Source organism: Physella acuta, unplaced genomic scaffold (assembly GCF_028476545.2).
Source record: "Physella acuta isolate Inbredline_101_S28 unplaced genomic scaffold, ASM2847654v3 ptg001589l, whole genome shotgun sequence".
NCBI lineage: Eukaryota > Metazoa > Mollusca > Gastropoda > Physidae > Physella > Physella acuta.
Window position 1 is genome coordinate 27839 of NW_026733103.1, and position 21844 is coordinate 49682.

The window sequence follows — 21844 nt, forward strand, 5'->3', positions numbered from 1 at the left end:
AACAAATTAATTGTTGATTTGCAGGTTGAGAACTAATTTTTCTGTCGCTGAGCTAATAATAAGAAAACCCAAGACGGAGAACAGCGGTGTGTACACCCTCAAGGCTATCGCAAGGATGAAAAATTTAACAGCCGAGGCCTCTGTAAACATCTCCCTCACCATACATGGTAAGTCTATCAAATAGGCTTGAGAAAAACCACTTCAAAATATGTTTTGTGCAATATGAAATATAAAGTTAAAAAATTTTCTTGTTAAAATATAGTTTGGGATCTCGACCCCCACCCTGATATTTTTTCATGTCTCAGTCATCTTATTTTCCCAAAAATATGGTTGCATACAACAATTTTCCTAGTATCCCAAAACATGCATTTATTTTGTATGTGTCCAGGCAAGCCTTACGTGACTTTGCAAGCTGCATCAGCTCATGACAACTTGCGCAGTGGCTTAGCAACGTTTAAACGCAACACTTGGGTTCAGATTACTTGCAGTATCAAAGGCTACCCAGAGAGTAATCAGAGCTGGTTCTTTCAGGTGAGTTGCCAGTAGAATTATCTAATACATTGGTTACTTAAGGCTAGAATCTATAAGGTAAGTTGCCAGAATATTTTATCTAATACACTGGTTACATAAGGCTAGAATCTATAAGGTAAGTTGTCAAATATTTTATCTAATACACTGGTTACTTAAGGCTAGAATCTATAAGGTAAGTTGTCAAATATTTTATCTAATACACTGGCTACATAAGGCAAGAATCTATAAGGTAAGTTGTCAAATATTTTATCTATTTCACTGGTTACATAAGGCTAGAATCTGTAAGGTAAGTTGCCAGTAGACTTTTATTTTATCTAACATACTGGTTATATAAGGCTAAAATATGTTAGATAAGTTTCCCCAAATATTTTATCTAATGCACTTGTTACATAAGGCCAGAATCTATAAAGTAAGTTTGTCAGATATTTTATCTAATACACTGGTTACATAAGGCAAGAATTTAATGTTCTAATGTACAAGTAGTTTCCAAACTATTTGCCCCTGAGCCTCCTTTTAAAGTCTCAGCCCCAGGGTTATTATTATTCTTTTAAAATATGTTGGCCTGTATATTAACCCCTTTACTGTGTGTCAAGAGTTAACTCGTCATATAAAATCTTGTGCTTAACCGTACATCATGAGTTAACTCGTCTTCAGATAAAAAAGTCGTCTGTGTGCCGTGCGTCCCGATTTAACTCGTCTTGATACAAAAATACGAAAATAGCATTGGAAATCAATAACAATGTAGAGGGAGGCTAATCCAACAGTCAATTCAACAGCGGATGATAAAAATAGGTCATCACGTGATGTGAAAACGAAAGTGGAAAAAAAACAATTACACGGTTTCCAAAAAAAAAAAAAAATTTTTCCACAGTAAAGGGGTTAAAAGTAAAGTAAAGTTTCCCTTTCAAACCTGACAGTCTATGGGGCAAGTGAAGTAGAGTTCACTTGTTTCTGTGACCGCGGCATATGAAGAGATAGTGTGGTCAGCACTATGCCCAGCCGCCTTTACTCTCCCTAAAGTGAGTTAGGTACCCATCAGAGTTGGGTGGACTCAGGGACAGATCTACTGACTTGAACCCGGATTCGAACTCAAGCAGTCCAGCTCTCTACCGCTAGACCACTCCGTCCCATGGCCTGTATATTAGTTTTATTTAAATTCTATTTAAATTGTAATTTTGTTCAATTGTAGCAATGTCGTCCACCCAACTGTTCAATGAATGACAGCCTGTGGGAGGAAGTGGTCCACAACAAGGACACCAGCAGCCCTGTACACAAAGGAAACGGGAACGTTGTGTACAGTCTACTGGTCCAAGCTCAGACCTCTGGTTACTTTAAGTGCCAGGCTGAAAACACATTTGGTGAAGTGTCACACACGCTGTTGGCTGTTGTTTCAGGTAAATTGGTTGAAGTTTGAAGCAGGAGATTGAAATAGTGGAACTCTTTTTAATGTAGTTTATGTAAAGTTACATTAGAAAGACATATATAATCTTATTCTTTTACTTAGCTGGCAACAATTTACTCTTTTTTAACTTATTAGAAATTAGATTTAAATGCATCACACAATTTTTAATTTAACTTACTAGAAATTAGATTTAAAACAATTTTTAAACTGACTTGTTTGTATTAAAGTTATTGCATTAATCTTCGAAAAGAAATGGAAAGTTTAGTAAAAATTTCCATCTTTAAACCACCTCGGTAAATTGTTCTGAATTCACCAGTTTTTACTATGAAAGTTAACAACAAAATATATTTTTAAAATTTAAAAAGCAGATTTAAAAAAAAATTAAATTATACAAAAATAGAATAGTTTTAGTTTTTGCATACATTCAGAATATAATTTTCTAATTTAGCTTTGAACTTTTGTTTCCTTTTTTTTTAATAATTTATTTTAAAAAATTTTTGAATTAATCTTCTTTGTGGAACTAGTGTCGTTAAATTTTTTTGTTGCCTGCAGGTGAGAGAGGAATACTGAACGTCACTGATGATGCTAGTAGAATGCTGGCTTTTGGAGACACTCTGGAAGTCAAGTGTACAGCTAACAGATGGTTGTACAGGTAACTTATTTAATTCTCGCCAAACAAAATTTGTACACTGATTTTAGTTAAGTTTTTTTGTTTTTATGGCTATTAAGGTTGCAAATGCAATGTTTTAAATGAATAAATTGTATAATATACATATACTGTATGTATATTAATCAGAGGGTCGACTTTGTAAAGTTAAAACACAAATGAGCTTTTGTTCTGTTTAATATTTTTGAAAAAAACAAAACAATAAAAATTACTGTTTAATAAGTTGATTACAAATTACAATTTTTATTTAGCCTTTTCATTATTATCCTAAAAATATGTGTGTGTTTTTAAAGCACACCCATATAATTTTTATTAATTTGAAAAAAATAAAGCTGATTTGTTAAAATCATTCTTTTTATTTTATATTTCCAAATATAGCACCGTGACCTTTGTCACCAGCAACTCCTCATGTATTGGTGGGTCAGCCGCCGCCGCTGCCTTCAGGGCAAGGCCCGCTTGCCTGTTTTTTGCAGATGAGGGGCTCAATGTCACCTCAGGCGACTCAGCCAACGCTGAACGTGGTTCATCCAATGGAACCAACAGTACAGAAACCGCTGTGTTAAATTTAAACCACAGTGCTGGACACACCATGCCCCCACCTTATGCTGTCCTGCCCATTGTGACAGCTCTAGAACCTGGCATTAATGTGACTTACAATAGGTAAGATCAATCATATTGCTTAAAGACCTGTGCTCCATTTTACCTTAAATACGTTGTCCATGTTATATAACATTTCTAAGAACCCCCACCCTCACAACACACAATTTAGTTTTGTCTAAAATAAATTATGGTGAGTCACATCACTTGCTATAAAAATAAAATTCTATAAAAATAAGAAGGAAGAAAAACAAACTAGTTTTATAATTTTAAAAAACTGCTCTATGCCATGCCTATGTAAATATAAAATGAAAATCCACAGCTTTTCACAAAAGTTTAGATTCTTTATTTGCAGATTTCATTTTGTTTTTGTTTTCCATTTCTTAAGATTACCTTATTGTCATCATGCTTTTTTGTCTTCAGTTCTGAAGATTACTATATCGTCAATGCTTTTTAAAAATTTCAGTTCTGGAGATTACCTTATTGTCATCATGCGCTGGAGCTCGTTAAAAGAAAGTGACAAGGGGCGCTACTACTGCGCAGCAACCACTTTTGAAAATGTTACGCACACATTGAGTTATGAGATGACTGTTTTTGGTAACTAAAACATCATTGCACTCTTTTATAACATAACTGCACCTATTTATAGCATCATAGTTCATTGTTATATTTTAAATTTAGAAACTATTTTTTTTTAAGTTAAAATGTTTTGAATTGTCTTCTCTCAGATGTCAAGAAACCTGAAATTTACCATCAAACGACTGGTTCACGTCGTGTCAGTATTGGCTCCAACGCAGCATTTCAGTGTGGCATCACAGGATTGCCTCCCCCTACCATTTTATGGTTTAAAGATGATAAACGCATTGAAGTTTCAGAGAAAGATACAGAGAAATCAAATTATGTTTTACATGACCACAGGTACTGTATTGAAAAGCTTAAATTTATGAGTCTGAGCCTCTGTTGTCTATAGGGCTGATAAGTAGGTCACCAACCAGTTCTACGGCTCAATTAAGACCTGCATGAGCCATAGAACTGGTTGGTGACCTACTTACCAGCCCTATAGACTGAAGCTAGCTACTTAAATTTTTCTATGTATAATTCTTTTTTTTTTTTGTAAAGTAAAAATTAAAAATTTTTTTTTGTATAAACACTGGTAAATTACAGTTACTTTATTTTTTATTTATTTTGAAAATTGATTTTATTTAAAACCAAAATATATTTTTTTAATGAACGAATCCTTAACCAGAATTCCATTTGATATATTTTTTTCAGTTTGACAATAAAAAATGCATCAAAGGCCGATGAAGGGAATTATCAGTGCATGGGAAAAAACAGGGGCGGACAAGTCTGGAGTTTAAACATGACTTTATTAGTGGGTGGTAAGTGCCCTTTTATTATAACAACTGTCTAATCTTTTGTTAATCTGGTACTTTCCTGACTGTACATCTGCTAATATAAAAATTTCAAGTTTGGTTTGCTGACTTGACATGCAAGAGTGTAACTGTAACTAGCTTTGATGGTTACTTGTCTGAAGTTAGGGAAAGGAAAGGTGGCTGACCAGAGAATTATCAGAGATTACAGAAATAGATGGACAATACTACATCTGCCCAACTAACATTAATCCTGTAAATGGTAATATTTTTTTACGTCTCTTTTTAAATGCAGAAGAAATTTTGTAATCTCTTTCTTTTGTCCGCCAGATGCCCCTAGCCAAGCTGGTTTCATGCCTGCCTACATTGGAATCATCATCGCTATAGTGGTCATCATTTGCATTATATTTATCATCGTCATCATACGTCTGAAGCGCTCCAAAAATGTTTTTGTGAGTTACCTAAGCTTTTAATTTTTTTTACTCCAAATCTTATAATGTTAAACCATGCTACTTAAAACATGCTACATATTTTATTGACTACTTAGTTATTCTACATTAAATTGCAGTTTATTAATACTGTTAATGATCTTCAAAATCAAATAATCTAATTAATTTTTTTATACAAGTAATGCATTTTTTAATATGTTAGTGTTAATCTAAATACATTTTTAGAAATAATTAAACATAGAAACATAATTTTCAAGCTATTGTTATTGTGAAACATATTTTGGATCATTATATGAAACATTATATTGGATCATATATTAAAGAGAAAAACTGTATTAGATTGAATAGGAGTAAAAGCAAACAAAATTTATTTCACAGCACAAAGAACTGGAGAACTATCTTATACAACCAACTGGCTATTATAACCCTGACCTTCCTGTTGATGAGCAAACAGGTTGTTTGCCTTATGATCCTAAATGGGAGTTCCCTAAAGATCGTCTAAGATTAGGTACATAAGTTTACTTATTTTATTCTACATCTTTTGCAATATATATAAGATAATGTATATTTAAGCGTTTTCCTAAAGCCAATGGGGCTTAGCTTAACTTGATTTAACTTTATTTAAATTCTTGCATTTAAAAAAATGTAAGGCTTATTTTGAAATTTAGTCATTGATTGCACTTTCAAACTAATATTTTATCTTTTAATATTTAGTATCTTTGACTTATACTTTATTGAAAGCTTATACATTTTTTGTACCTGTTTGTAATCTTATGTGCAGAACTACTTACAGTTTTACAAAAAAAAATGTTTTTTTAAATTCCAGGAATGATTCTTGGTCAGGGTGCTTTTGGCCGAGTGATGAAAGCCGAGGCCATTGGTATACACGCTGGTGAAGACGTCACAGTTGTAGCCGTAAAAATGGTCAAAGGTTTGTTGAAAAAAATGTCTTTTCATGTTATATTATCATCCATTTTTTTGTTAGAACATATTTGTTGTGATCATAACAGTTTTACACATTTTGTTTGGTTGAATACAACTTTTTGACAAATCTGTTTTTCTCATAGTATTCTGTATCTTTTTAAATATTTAGTACATCTATTTATGGTTTACTACACCAGATATTATTTGATAGAAATCAAATATTGACATTAATACACTAAATTAAAGATGTACTGTGGTAAATTTGCACCCATTAAATTACCTTCTTCGTAACTATTGAACTTTGAACTCATTTTCAGATTGTACGGACAAAGAGCAGATGATGGCTCTTCTGTCAGAGTTGAAAATTCTCATTCACGTTGGCCAGCATTTGAATATCCTCAATTTGCTTGGCGCTGTGACCAAAGACATCAGATTTGGTGAGTTGATAATCTCCCTATTGTAGCGTGTCTCAAGGTCTACAGTTCACATTGGGAAAAGTTTGAAATCAAAAATAATTTTAACTATAAATACAAATTTTTAAACAATTATTAATAAGTAATTTTTTTAAAGTATATGTTAACAACAGCATGTTAAATTTTTAAAAAACATTTAGCCTTATTTTAATATTTAAAAACCAAAACTCTTAAGGCTTTTCAAAATTTATAACATAACATTTATGTTTTTTTTTCAGGAGAGTTATATGTCATTGTAGAGTATTGTCATTTTGGAAACCTCAGAAGTTACTTGATCAACAACAAATCACATTTCCAAGACACCATGGAAGACACTGAGGACCCCATTGCCTTTGCCAAGAGACAGATAGCTGCAGGGGCTGATAAAAAAGATCCCTACTATGTAAACAAGGCTGGGGGACCTATGGGGAGTGCCGATGTTTTAGGGCCAAACCTGACCACCAAAAATTTATTTTGCTGGGCATATCAGGTTGCCAGGGGAATGGAGTATCTTGCTTCTAAGAAGGTTAGTGAGGATCAGTGGTGTTTTGATTTTCTTGTGCCATAAATAAGTCTACACTGCACACCTACCTACTTAACCACCTACAACCTACTGCCTGTACTTTCTAGTACACTTTGTAATACAATTACAAGATCATGGGTGATACTGTTAGCACCTTGTAATTTTTAGACTGTATTCTACAATAAAGATTGATCTTTTTAAACCACTATCTCAAAAGTTATCACAAGCAATTCACACTTATTCTAAATTAATATAACTGACACTAACTAAAATTATGATGGCTGTATTAATATTTATAAGCTGTTGTACATTGTAAAGTAACCATTTTAAATTTCATACAATAATATGTTGATTTTTCATTCAGAACAATCACTGTGACTAAATCATTTTTCATCTAATTTAACTTTTTTTAATACAGTAAATTCAACATGAAATGTCTTATTTCAAATAACTTTTTGTTTTTCATACAGTACATTCATCATGAAATGTCTTATTTTTTATGTCACTGTTCTTTGTTTTTTATACAGTACATTCATCGTGACTTGGCCGCTCGTAATGTGTTACTGGCTGAGGACAATGTTGTCAAAATTTGTGACTTTGGATTGGCTAAAGACTTGTACAAGGATGTTGAGTATCACAAGAAGGGAGATGTAAGTGGCTTTGTTAGTTAATTAAATACATTTAATTCTTCACTTTTTTTTTTGTAACACCTTATCCTTTTTAGTCGTAATTATAGTTTTGTATTTTACGTACTTAATTTTCAATTTCTATTTTTTGAATAGTCAATAATAGTAGACATAATTTTTTTTAGAATTCAGCGTCAGTCATTTAGTACTTAACTTATTCTTTTTATTCTTTTTTTGACAAGTCTGTAATTATAAACAAAAATTTTTTTCAGGGCCCAGTGCCTGTCAAATGGATGGCGTTAGAGTCTTTTACTCACAGAATCTACACAACAAAGAGTGATGTGTAAGTTGGGTTGTTTTTTTTTCATAGAAATATTTATCTTTGTTTTTTAATAGAAAGTTGTATGATTTACTGTGTTTGTTTTTGTAGTGTAGCATATGATGTATGATATTGTATAATGCTAAGCTGTTTGAAAAAAATATTTTATATTCAAAGCTGTAGTTAACTTCACCTGTTTTTTGTTAGTTCATGTGTAGTTATGTGATTTAGATGTGAAAATATTATACTATTGTGTAATTATAGGTGGCTTCATGTTGTAGTTAAAGCTAACGTTCAGATTTTCACATGTTCTATTAGTTTGTAAGTAGGTAGACATGTATTTTGAATTTGAAAATACTATATTACTTTCTAATTACAGGTGGTCATATGGTATTTTATTATGGGAGCTCTTCACATTAGGTAAGTTAATTAATTTTTCTTAAGTTTGCATGAGCAAACAGATCTCTTTGTTAGTGGTATTTTTTAATATTTAGTTATGTACTTTTAAAAATACAGAATAAAGTATTAATTATTAGAATATCTAGTCATAATATATTTTAAACTAGAATTTTAATGAGAATTATTTTCTACATAAAGAGGTCCTAAGCGCTTGAAAAAAAACGCATTTGTTACCCTTTCATTTGGCAACCCTTACAACCATTTTTTAATTCATTTAATAGTCTTTCATTTGGCAACCCTTACAACCATTTTTTAATTCATTTAATACTCTCTCATTTGGCAACCCTTACAACCATTTTTTAATTCATTTAATACTCGCTCATTTGGCAACCTTTACAACCATTTTTTAATTCATTTAATACTCTCTCATTTGGCAACCCTTACAACCATTTTTTAATTCATTTAATACTCTCTCATTTGGCAACCCTTACAACCATTTTTAAATTCATTCATTACTCTCTCATTAGTCAACCCTTACAACCATTTTTAAATTCATTCATTACTCTCTCATTAGTCAACCCTTACAACCATTTTTAAATTCATTCATTACTCTCATTAGTCAACCCTAACAACCATTTTTAAATTCATTCATTACTCTCTCATTAGTCAACCCTTACAACCATTTTTAAATTCATTCATTACTCTCATTAGTCAACCCTTACAACCATTTTTAAATTCATTCATTACTCTCTCATTAGTCAACCCTAACAACCATTTTTAAATTCATTCATTACTCTCTCATTAGTCAACCCTTACAACCATTTTTAAATTCATTCATTACTCTCATTAGTCAACCCTAACAACCATTTTTAAATTCATTCATTACTCTCTCATTAGTCAACCCTTACAACCATTTTTAAATTCATTCATTACTCTCATTAGTCAACCCTAACAACCATTTTTAAATTCATTCATTACTCTCTCATTAGTCAACCCTTACAACCATTTTTAAATTCATTCATTACTCTCATTAGTCAACCCTTACAACCATTTTTAAATTCATTCATTACTCTCTCATTAGTCAACCCTAACAACCATTTTTAAATTCATTCATTACTCTCTCATTAGTCAACCCTTACAACCATTTTTAAATTCATTCATTACTCTCATTAGTCAACCCTAACAACCATTTTTAAATTCATTCATTACTCTCTCATTAGTCAACCCTTACAACCATTTTTAAATTCATTCATTACTCTCATTAGTCAACCCTTACAACCATTTTTAAATTCATTCATTACTCTCTCATTAGTCAACCCTAACAACCATTTTTAAATTCATTCATTACTCTCTCATTAGTCAACCCTTACAACCATTTTTAAATTCATTCATTACTCTCATTAGTCAACCCTAACAACCATTTTTAAATTCATTCATTACTCTCTCATTAGTCAACCCTTACAACCATTTTTAAATTCATTCATTACTCTCATTAGTCAACCCTAACAACCATTTTTAAATTCATTCATTACTCTCTCATTAGTCAACCCTTACAACCATTTTTAAATTCATTCATTACTCTCATTAGTCAACCCTAACAACCATTTTTAAATTCATTCATTACTCTCTCATTAGTCAACCCTTACAACCATTTTTAAATTCATTCATTACTCTCTCATTAGTCAACCCTTACAACCATTTTTAAATTCATTCATTACTCTCTCATTAGTCAACCCTTACAACCATTTTTAAATTCATTCATTACTCTCTCATTAGTCAACCCTTACAACCATTTTTAAATTCATTCATTACTCTCATTAGTCAACCCTAACAACCATTTTTAAATTCATTCATTACTCTCTCATTAGTCAACCCTTACAACCATTTTTAAATTCATTCATTACTCTCATTAGTCAACCCTTACAACCATTTTTAAATTCATTCATTACTCTCTCATTAGTCAACCCTTACAACCATTTTTAAATTCATTCATTACTCTCTCATTTGGCAACCCTTACAACCATTTTTTAATTCATTTAATAGTCTTTCATTTGGCAACCCTTACAACCATTTTTTAATTCATTTAATACTCTCTCATTTGGCAACCCTTACAACCATTTTTTAATTCATTTAATACTCTCTCATTTGGCAACCCTTACAACCATTTTTAAATTCATTCATTACTCTCTCATTTGGCAACCCTTACAACCATTGTTTACCCCTCAGGTGGCAACCCCTACCCAGGTGTTGAGATCAATGAGAAGTTTATTGGTCTGCTCAAGTCCGGCTACAGGATGGAGAAACCTCCCTATGCCAGTGAAGAGCTGTAAGCAACTAGATTCATATCGTTTTCATTAGTAACTCATAGTGTTGCTGCTAGTCATTACAAATTCATAATGTTGCTGCATGTATTACTACTATTCAGACTGATAAAATTGTATTGGAGCGAAGTTGATCAGAATTATATCAAACCCCAATTTATTTTTTTTAAACTAAATTCGAGGTGCTTAAATATTAAATTATCCTAGACAGACACGCATAGTGTTTGAGCTTGGAATGAACTTTATTCCAGTTTCTTTGAATGAGTTTCCAATATCTCTTAGAGATATTCCTAAACTTTTCTTTAAAATAATACAAATCTTTTCTGTAAGATAGTGTAATTACTTTGAACCTAGCAGTTCATGAGTCAGATGAAGTAGAGTTCACCTATTTCAATGACATTTGCATATGAAGGGATAGTGTATTCAACACTATACCCATCTGCCTTTTTGTTCCCTTTGTATAGGGTTATGTAATTTCTCCACCTCATATTTTTTACTATGTGACTTGACTTAGTCCTCTTTGCTCCTTATGAAACATAGGGCCTCCACCATTTCCTTCCATTTCGTCCGATCCTGGGCTATTAATTTTACCGTCTCCCAAGACATTCCTGTTGGCTTCAGTTCTTCGAGAAGACTCCACCTCCAAATCTATCTTGGGCGCCCCCTCTTCCGCTTTTCCTGGGGTTTCCCTCAAGCGCTTGGCGTGTCACATTTGAGTGAGCCTTTCGTAGCGTGTGTCCCACCAGTCCACTTCCTCCTTCTTATTTACAAAGTCATGGGCTCCTGCCTTGGATTTCTCCATAATTCTATGTTCGGCACTTTGTCCTGCCACCTCAGTTTCAAAATTGACCCCTTTAAAAAATGTGTTCAGGTACAAAGTTATGCTGCAGACATGGAAGGTGGAGCCAGAGGACAGACCCACCTTCTCACAACTTGTAGCCGCCATTGGGGATTTCCTGGAAGCCAACGTTAAACAGGTGAGGGAAAGTTTGAACAGGCAGTGTAGTTAGGGTTAGGTTAGCATTATGGTTTGGTGTTGCTGTTGCTACCGTTATTGAATAAATAAATGAATGAATAAATAAATGAATAAATATTTATGAGACAATTTAGTTAAGGTGAAATTAGTGTTATGGTTTAATGTGTAATCTGAGTTTATTAGTTTAATATTTATCCTCAATATTTATCTATATTCTGGAAAAACAAACTTCTGTGTATATTTTGTTAAAGGAATGGAAAAAAGTCCCTAACTAATGCAGAATAGTCCCCAATAAACAATTATTAATAATATGTTAATAAGTGACAGTTTATTAGAAGTCATAATTAAACAGTTGTTAATAGTACATTAATTAGAGACTGTTTTATTAAGTCAATTGACAATTCCTCTTTTTCACCTAAATGATGGATCTGCTCCACTTAAAATTTTTTTTATCACTATTCAAATCTTCAGTGTCTCAAATTTATTATATCTTTGAACCTGAGACTTGGAAATATTAAAACAAAAATCTATTGTCTGCCCACAGTATTATTTGGATCTGTCATCACCATACATCAAAATGCTGAGTGACGAGGAATGTGAATCTAGTGAGCCCAACATTGCTACAGACAGTGACGGGTACCTCAAGATGTCACCCACCCTCCATCCCAGTTACCTCAACATGAAGGACAAACCCTCGACTGAAACTAAATTCACTGAGGTTTGTTACAACTATTTAATTTAGCTAAAAAAAATATTTTTTGCTTTGATTTTATACAAATTGAGGAAGTGATTTTTTTTTGACAATACTGTTTCATTGTTACCTGTATCGTCTAGACTTGTAATGGCATAATGACTGCTTATGGTAGTGGTATTCTCACATGGTAGTGGTATTCTCACATGGTAGTGAATCAAGTGGTTCAACCCTCTCACAGTCTCAACACTGTTGTTTTAGGGGTTGGGGATAAAGATTTTATTACCCAGCTGGGATCTTTGTACACAGAATGCCCAGCTCTATTATAATGATAACATGTCATCATTGACTATCCTGCTTACAGTAGTGACTCCCTATCAAAACTTTAATCATTAACATGTTTTAAAAATACTGTTCATAACTCAACTCACACACTGTTGCAATGTTGATGGAATTGTTTTTGTTTTTAAGCAAATTGTTTTTTCCTTCTTTAGGAAACTGAAAGCAAGCCACCTCGTTACATAAACTTGAAGAGGTGGAAGGACGAACAGGCGGATGAGGTGGAGTTAGAGCCCTTGAATAAAGAGGCCAGGAGACTCTCTGTACCAGATACCATAGCACCAGGCTTTACACCAGCCTCAGAGCTACAGGTAAAGGTCTAGGTGTTTATAAAAACTCTTAATTTCTGGCCTTTTAAATTATGCATGATATTACAATCATCATAAAGTAAACAATTTAAGTCGTGCAAGATATTATTAAATTCAACATTATATACAATTTATGTCAACCAGCATATTATATAAGTCTTACAAAGGATCAAAATAATAATGGATAAGTTTTTAAATTAAAGGTTTTTGTTCATTAAATAAAGTTTTTTTTTATAGTTTTTAACCTGAAATTTAAGATATTTCTTTTCTAATAATTAAAATAAAACATAACTTGTTTTATTAAATGAATTAAAGTTGAATCCAACACATAAATAAATAAAATAAGTTTTACTGTTTAAGTTTTGTAAACCAACATTACAATTAATAATAGTTTTATCTCCAACTGAAAAGAACAGGATTAGAAAACTAAAGAAATTTTTTTTAGAATGACATATTTTTTTCTTTTTTTTTCTTTCCGTTACCAATTGGCTAATGATGATTGCTACCCAACTGTTTCAATAAGAATTATGAATAATATCTCTGACAGCTTAAAAAGAACTCTTTATTTAAAACAAAAAGGTACCTGGGCCCACACAAATCCATCAATATTGTTAATAATGAATGTATATACCTCAGTTGTACACCTTTTTCACAGAGCATAATTTTAAATATTTTTTCATATTAATAAATAGCACACACATAATTTGGCTTTTTGCATTGGTCTGTAACTTTGACAATTCTCTGGCAGGTTCACATTGTTGCTGAGGTACACAGCCAGGAGGACAACGACAGCGGCCACAGCAGCAGCTACGAGGGCACCGCCATTGGGGGTGTTGACGCAGACGACTACCTAGTCCCAGTTTCTCTTCAAGAAAAAAAATCTGCCGCGCCAGAGGATGTGGATGCTGCGCCAACGTCACCTGCCTACGTCAACCTCCCAAGCTCAAGCGTCAAGGACACCAAGCTCCCTCGTTATCTCCGCTCGCCATTGTCAGGCAGTGCCGGAGCCAAACCGACTGAGAAAGCCCAGAGAGAAACAGGGGAGTTCACCCCCAGCGGCGTGGCAGTCAGCAACCTGGGCTACAGCTCCACCGCCCCTGTTTCCAACAGCGGCGTCAGCTCCCAGAAACATAAACCTCTCTCGCCTGACAGCGGCTTGCCCCGTTACCAAGGAAACTCTAAACCCGCAGGTGCCAGACCTGCTGCCGAGCTGAAAACTAGTCGCCCCCCTTCTCTCACCACCCCACTGTCACCGCTAACGAACCCCTTCGCCAAATATCAGCTACCCCGCCCAGCATCTTCAGCGGAACCACCTAATCCATCAAACGACGGCGCCGCCCCTGGAAGCAGCCAGCCATCATTAGATGCAGTTAAAACACGGTTAGCTAAAACAAGAAATGGAATGGGACCCAGCCGGTTCGGCTCAAACACGTCCAGCGGCTACAACTCTGATTTTAGCCCGGTTGAACCAGTACCTCCACAAGATTACCGCATGGTATTAGAGGATGTCACTGAGACAGACATTCTTGTTTAGACAGACTTAACAAGTGGCATTTTCGTACCTGCATCAGTTGGCTCAGTTTTGCTTTAAGTAGTTTAACAAAGACACTTACATACGAAGCATCAAATCTCCTGTAAATTAATTTGTATTTTGCTCACTATAAATATATCTTTTAGTTGAACCTCTCCATTTTTTAACTTTAAAACTTTGAACAATATTTATCTTCCAAGATAGTTTACCGCCTAAGAACTACAAGATTCAATATTAAAATGATTTCTACAATAAACTTCTAAAATAGCCCTAATTTTTATCATAAGAAAAATTATTTATGGAACGGTGTTAAATTAAAAAAATTATTAATTTATTTATAAAATAAAAATGTTATCACTTCAGTTTAATACTCAATAACTTCAAATTTTTTGTTCTCTGTTAATTAATTATTTAATGAGCATAAATTTTATTAAAATAAAAATGCCAAATTTTGAAAACTTAATTTTTTACTGATAAAGGCTACAGTTCTTAACAAAAGTTTCTAAACCTTGAAGAGTTACATTTTAACTCCTCAGAATATTTGAAAATTAGTGGTCTAGTTTGTTTTCAAAAGTTTGTACTAGATAATAATTCAGTATAACAATACAACTGGTCAAACTTTTCTTTTAGTATTGAATCCAATGTCATCCTGACACATTCACTATACAGTATTAAAACATTGTTTACCTTGTCAATGGGTAATTTGTGATTAAGTTTTCAAAATATAACATGTTTAGTTTTTATTAAAATAAATAGTGTACCCGATGAATTCAACATTAAATTCAATATTAAGTTAAAAAAAAAGCATTTGGAAAACATAAGACAAAGAATAAAAATCACAGTAACAATAAAGAAATTTAAAAAAAAAATACTTTAATCTTTTGCGCATCAAATTAAACTACAATGAAACTTTGAGGACCTCAAAATCATGAACAAACTTAAAAGTTCCAGAGTGTCAATATCTTAACCAATTACAGGACCTTAAAAACTTGTTTGTTTAGACTCACAACATTGAATAAATTTTAAATGCAGTTTAATAACATTCAACCAGTGCAACCTCATAAATATTTTGTCATTAAAATAATCTTCTAGTTTCATTTCCCACAAGTACACAAATTATGATATTAACTTTTAATTTACATTAGCATTGGTAGTAAAAATTTTAAAATGTAACATTAAGACACTTCCATTTCTTTATATAATTTTTTTAAAAATAAATATTATTCATACACAACTTAAACTATGCAAGTATGTGCATATAATACTTCTTCTACCTTTAATAAATTATGTAGATTAAATTTTTAAAAACTGTAAAAAAAAAAAATCACATTTTTACGAGGTCATGTTGAGGCAGCTTCTCTCAAATACAATGCCGATTGTTTAAGAAGAAAGCTTGAATCAACTTTAGATTACCTTTCACCATTATTAGATTCCTTTAGATGTTTCATTTATAGTTTTTCCTTTCCTAGTAGAATGTAGATGATGATAGTTTGCTTTGTTTTGTTTTGAAATATTTTTTGGTACAAGTATTTCTGTCAAATTTAGAAGCTGTAATTTTTATAACCATTGTAAAAAAAAACAACTTTTTGTTGTGTATTTGAAAATTGGAAATACATTTATTAAATTATTTGATTTAAAATTGGTTAAATTTTTTAAAAATTGTCCAGTCATGCAGTCTTTGAAATCAGGAACTTATATAGACAATGTGAGGTATTTAAAAAAACATGCGACTTAATAATTTTTAAATAAATTACGGTCAAGAATACATTTTTAAAAATTGATTAATCCACATCAAAATGCGTTTTCAAGCACAAGGATGTCTGTTGTAGTACTATCTTACACAAGCTATGTGCAATCCTTTCATTGGAGTTCTCTGCAAGTATTTCTATCAGTCAAATTAATTTGTTGATTTTTCTTTAAAGGTTTGTTGACAGTATTCACCCACACAACACAATGTCTTACACCGCGTTCACACTTGCTACATGTATACTATACATGCCTAGAAAAAAACTTGCAGCAAGTTAGTATACATGTTCCACAGAAAAAATGTTTTCATATAACATTAACATTTTCCCTAGACATGTATACCATACTTGTCGCAAGTGTAACCGAGGTGTTGTAATGACCATTTGCCTTGTGAAATTTTTTGCTATACACATGTAAGTTTATACAATATACACTTGTACTATACATTTGTACATAGAACTTGGTACATAATATCTCATATATATTCTATAACTATTTATGGTCAAGTCAGCTGTGATTGGAGGCATTGAACAAAGGTGGTCATTTTATGTAAGTAGTGTTAAAACTGTTTGGTCATTCTATGTAAGTAGTGTTAAAACTGTTTGGTCATTCTATGTAAGTAGTGTTAAACTGTTTGGTCATTCTATGTAAGTAGTGTTAAAACTGTTTGGTCATTCTATGTAAGTAGTGTTAAACTGTTTGGTCATTCTATGTAAGTAGTGTTAAACTGTTTGGTCATTCTATGTAAGTAGTGTTAAAACTGTTTGGTCATTCTGTGTTAGTGGTGTTAAAATTATTTGGTTATCCTATGTAAGTAGTGTTAAAATTGTTTGGTTATCCTATGTAAGTAGTGTTATAATTATTTGGTCATTCTATGTTGGTGGTGTTAAAATTATTTGGTCATTCTGTCAATGGTGTTAAAATTGTTTGGTCATTCTGTCAGTCATGTTAAAATTGTTTAGTCATTCTGTCAGTGGTGTTAAAGTTGTTCAGTCATTCTGTCAATGGTGTTAAAATTATTTGGTTATTCTGTCAATGGTGTTAAAATTGTTCAGTCATTCTGTCAGTGGTGATCAAATTGTTGTCTCAAATTATTTGTTTTATGTTGATAATCCCATAAAGGGCTTATTTCAATATATACTTAAATTTGTACTATTTAAGAAACAATTGATGTTAAGCGGTCAGTTCATTTATTTTATTTTAAAACAATTATTAAATGTTTAATTAGTTTTTCATACTTTTATTTTTAACTGATCCTTTAAGATGTTTCAGTGACATGAATATACAAAAGAATACTCAACACAAAATGTTTATAATATATGTACAAATTTATTAAACATGTATTGAAAGCGCAGCATTTAAAAAAACAAATACTGCAAAGGGTAACTGAGTATATAACTTTTCAAAACTAAATTTCTCTGCTTTGTTTTAATTTTTCAGCCTGCTCTTTAATGGTTATTCTTTGTATTGTTTTGTTTTCTTCGGTCGTGTTCCTTGTTTGTTTATAGACATGTTTTCAGTAGTTCCTCATTTTAAATTGTTTTTTTTTTTTTATATTTACATTCATTAGCAAGTGTCCGTTTTATGAAATCTAATTTTGAAAACAGCTTTCTTATACACTAAGTAGGCCCTATGTCATTTCAAAAAAATTTTTTTTTTACCAGAATGCAATGTTTCTTTTAATCAAATATTGCAATTAATTGTGTAATATTTAAAGACTTATTTTCTGCTGATGAACTTTCTAAACATAGCACTGCCAATATGATGAGTGTTAATTATTTTCCTTTACTTTCAAACCAAATTAGTTAGACAATTTTTTTAACAGTGGTATTTTCTAATTTCTAAAATTTGAACATTACATTTTTTCTTGGCTATTAAATTTTATTTTAAAGATTTCAAAATCCAATATTTTTTGTACATTTACCAAACCCTTTAACTTCAAAATAATAAAGTTAATATTCTAAAATGCTTTTGTTTCACCTTAATTTACCTTGTTAACTTTTTGACCTAGGTAATTAAATACTTACGTTTGTGTATTTCTGTCACACTTTTTTAATGCATAATAATATAATATTTTGTCACATAAAGTTATTCTTTTGTTATATAATATTTGATGATCTTTATATTCTAGATATAAAATGAAGATGATCTTCAATGTAAAAACAAAACAATTTGTGTTAAATAGAAATTTCTGAATTCTGTCAAAATGTGTTCCATATTTATATAAAACATGATTGATATTGGAAGTATAACATTATGGTTACAATGATAGATTTCCCTATGGCATATGAAAGATGTTTGCTTTTAAGAGGTTAACTTGGTAGCTTAAATTAATATATTCTAAAAATCTTGTATGTATAGCATGAAATTTTTTGTAATTTATGCATTGTCGCAATGTGTTATCTGTAAATTATGGTACTATTAAACTACAAGGACTTGTATTACTGTGTTTTAATGTTTATGTATTCTTACATTTTTATGCAGTGAATTTAAGCTCTGTGTAAATTAATGCAGGATATATGCAACATGCAACTGTTCACTACAAATAAACAAATTAGTCCAACAAGAGTATGCTTTTGGTTTTAATTGAATGGTTTTTTTTTTTTTTTGTAATTGAGTCGGATTGTGATGCATATACATTAACATTAAATCACTACCCTTGTACTGGACTGGTATTGTATATAATTATTTAAAACGTAAAGATTCGACACCTATGTGGAGTATTTCCGGTTTTTTTTAATCTGCGATGCTCTAATTTGTGGCTACCTCCCTTTAGTCGTTTTTTTTCCATTAGGCGAGTGAGAACTTGGACATTTGGACTAATCCAGTGGGGGGAGGGAGAATCGCACAAACCATTGACAATAGCAGGGGGGTAGTCAAAGAGGGTTATATTCCGCATGGATCTCAAAATGGATGTTTCACAGTAGATTTTTAAAAGATATATTTATTGAAAATTTTTTTTTTTTTTTTTAAATCAAGCAAACAATTTATTGGGGAGTTGTTTTATTTTTTCCATCAGAATTCTGTTTACTACTAGATGCAGTCTCCGATTTCCTCCTCTTTCTAAATGCTGTCAGAAAACTGACTGGAAGCATTGATAGTAAACCACTCAACCATAACAGTTTTTCCACAAGCTTCCTCGTGGCTACACCATCAGAAAGATGAAAGTTTATTCTCTCAATGTCTAGGGGACATTGAACATTTTTGGTATAGGATCGTATGTGCCCAGCTGCTCAAAGAGTGTAGCACCTCTATCATATGTATTGTTTAGCAACACAATATAGTATAAACAGGTTTATTTATGCAACCATGAAGAGCAAGTTTAATAATGGAAAATGGCTGCAGTGTGTATATATATATATATATATATATATATATATATATATATATATATATATATATATATATATATATATGGGTGATTGATGAAACAATACCCTCCATATGTAAAGAAACAGATCTAGACTCTATGTATTTCACTGTAATTTTCTATGATCAATCCAGGGGTCTCCAAACTACGGCCCGCGGGCCGGATGCGGCCCGCGAGGTCATTTTATCCGGCCCGCGACGATCTTTTTGTCCACTGAATAAATGTTTGTTGGAGATGGCTGAGCAGCTTTGCACAGAAAATTCAAAACTATTTGAAAATGTAGCTTTGTGTGCAAATACAATTACTCGCCGTGTTGCATACTTTGGTGAAAACATTGCGACTCAAATAGCGAAAAATTCAAGCAAGTTTCGCCATTTTTCAATTGCAATGGATGAGTCGCTGGGCAGCTGTTCCACCTCAACTTTTTGTGTTCATTAGAGATGTGGATGAAGACCTGAACGTAACAGAAGAGCTGGCTTCCCTACATATAATGTATGACACTGTTACCGAAGAGGATATCTAACAATAGATAGTTCAGAGACAAAGACAAAATCGCAAGATTTACCATATTTCACATCAGTAAGATTGCTAATTTTGCGAGAAAATTCTGAGCAGAGTATCTAAGAAAAGAAATAGGTGACTTCCTGATAGTAAAGGCAAGTCACAGCCATTATTGTCTGATGAAGAGTGCGTATAGAAATTGGCCTCTGCTGCAGACATAACTAGTCATTAAAATTTTCTGAAACTAAAACGGCAAGAAAGTGAAATCTAGTTTCTGATCTATACACTCACCTAAAGGCCTTTAGATACAAACTTGTCATGTTTTTGGAACAAGTACAGGCTAACAACTTGACACACTCTCAGCAGTGCAAGGTCTTTACGGCTGAAGCAACCACTGAGTTACCCACGTCATTTACATACGAGATCATTAAAGACCACCAGCTGCAGTTTCAGTAGCGGTTTTCGGACTTGTATTCAAAGACAGAAGAAGTGAGACTGTTTCAAAGCCCATTTGAAGCAAATGTGGCCAGTTGCAAAGATGAACAGCAGCTGGAGGTCATTGAATTGCAAGAAAATGACTTCCTTAGAGACACGTTCAAAGAAGGGCGGATGGGTTTTCATACGTTTTTGCACAAGGAAGACTTTCCTAATATTAAAACTTTTGCATCAAAGTACCTTTCAAATTTTCGAACAACATACCTGTGTGAACAAACATTTTCAAGAATGAAATACGTGAAGAACAATTTGAGAACAAACGTGGACCTCGGGTGGGGGGGGGGGGGGTTGACACTTGAAATTTGTATATATTTCTAGATAAATTATATTTCGTTGGGGGTGGGAGGGGCGGTAAACGTTCTTCGAGGGGGGGGGGGGGGGGCGCCACGACCTTGACGAGATGCCTTAAAGAAACTCTGGCCCCCGAGCTGATGTTTAATAGTTAATGCGGCCCTCGGGCTGAAAAGTTTGGAGACCCCTGAATCAATACAATAGATTAGAAGGAAACAAATTCGTTTTCACATTAAAAACAAGTTCAAGGGACGCAACCTGTAACTATGTTTTCAAAAAATGTTAAAAGCAACAACTAATTCAGTAGTAAAGAATATTAAAATAAGTATAATTGTTTATTATAGTACCACACACTTCAATTAAACCTATTGCCTGGTTTTCATATATGATACATTTTATTTTATATTATACATATTATTTTATTCTTATTTAAATTTTAAAAATATTGCTGAATAAAATGCCTAGTTTGATCTAAATATTAAAATCTCCAACGTGACAGTAATCCTCACCGCATGTACCATATTCGTTTATCATGGGAAAAAAGCTTTTGTGTGTACATTTGTATGCTGCTGTGGATTTCTCACTGTCTGTCTCAATACGTTTTTTTACATTACATTAAAATACATGTGTCAGTAAAATACCAACACCTCTGTGAATTTTATGTCTTCCTCTGAAACATTTTCAAATGTCCTCACCTTCAAATAAATGATGTAAATGTAGTTTTGATGTATAAAAGAAAACCCTGCTTAATTCACGTTCTGTAGTTTAATGTGATCCTGTGCATGTTATTCTAAAATTCTTCACAACATAACATGGAAGATTAATATGTTTAGGTTTCTACAAATAACTCTAATACCAACCTCAGCCTCAGATCTTTATAAGAATTAAAATGTATAATGCTGATAATAAAAAAAAAAAATGGGAAAAAAGCTTCTTTGCAAATTGGGAACATTCTACCGAACCGTACCGGGTGACACCATTTAGGGGGGTGACACCAAGGCAAAAAATAGCAAAAT

At 32.4% G+C, this 21844-nt stretch overlaps 1 protein-coding gene across 1 annotated transcript; it reads left to right on the forward strand.

Annotated features, from left to right (window-relative positions):
- Positions 1-22: 22 nt before the first annotated feature.
- Positions 23-16414, forward strand: LOC131929067 (vascular endothelial growth factor receptor 2-like). The gene is made up of 21 exons (XM_059285261.1): positions 23-167; positions 389-531; positions 1721-1925; positions 2486-2585; positions 2979-3260; positions 3664-3794; positions 3926-4115; positions 4470-4576; positions 4898-5019; positions 5395-5524; positions 5843-5947; positions 6258-6377; positions 6632-6918; positions 7443-7565; positions 7814-7884; positions 8240-8280; positions 10486-10585; positions 11452-11557; positions 12101-12274; positions 12742-12897; positions 13643-16414. The coding sequence occupies exons 1-21, from the start codon at positions 116-118 to the stop codon at positions 14426-14428; spliced, it is 3531 nt and encodes a 1176-aa protein (XP_059141244.1). The 5' UTR covers positions 23-115; the 3' UTR covers positions 14429-16414.
- Positions 16415-21844: the final 5430 nt, after the last annotated feature.

Bases quoted from the DNA above. Each gene is read 5' to 3' on its own strand.
- LOC131929067 (XM_059285261.1), top strand. From the start codon at position 116: ATGAAAAATTTAACAGCCGAGGCCTCTGTAAACATCTCCCTCACCATA. The intron at 5,525-5,842 runs GTACATAAGTTT...TTTAAATTCCAG, and splicing joins TAAAGATCGTCTAAGATTAG to GAATGATTCTTGGTCAGGGT. The intron at 5,948-6,257 runs GTTTGTTGAAAA...ACTCATTTTCAG, and splicing joins AGCCGTAAAAATGGTCAAAG to ATTGTACGGACAAAGAGCAG.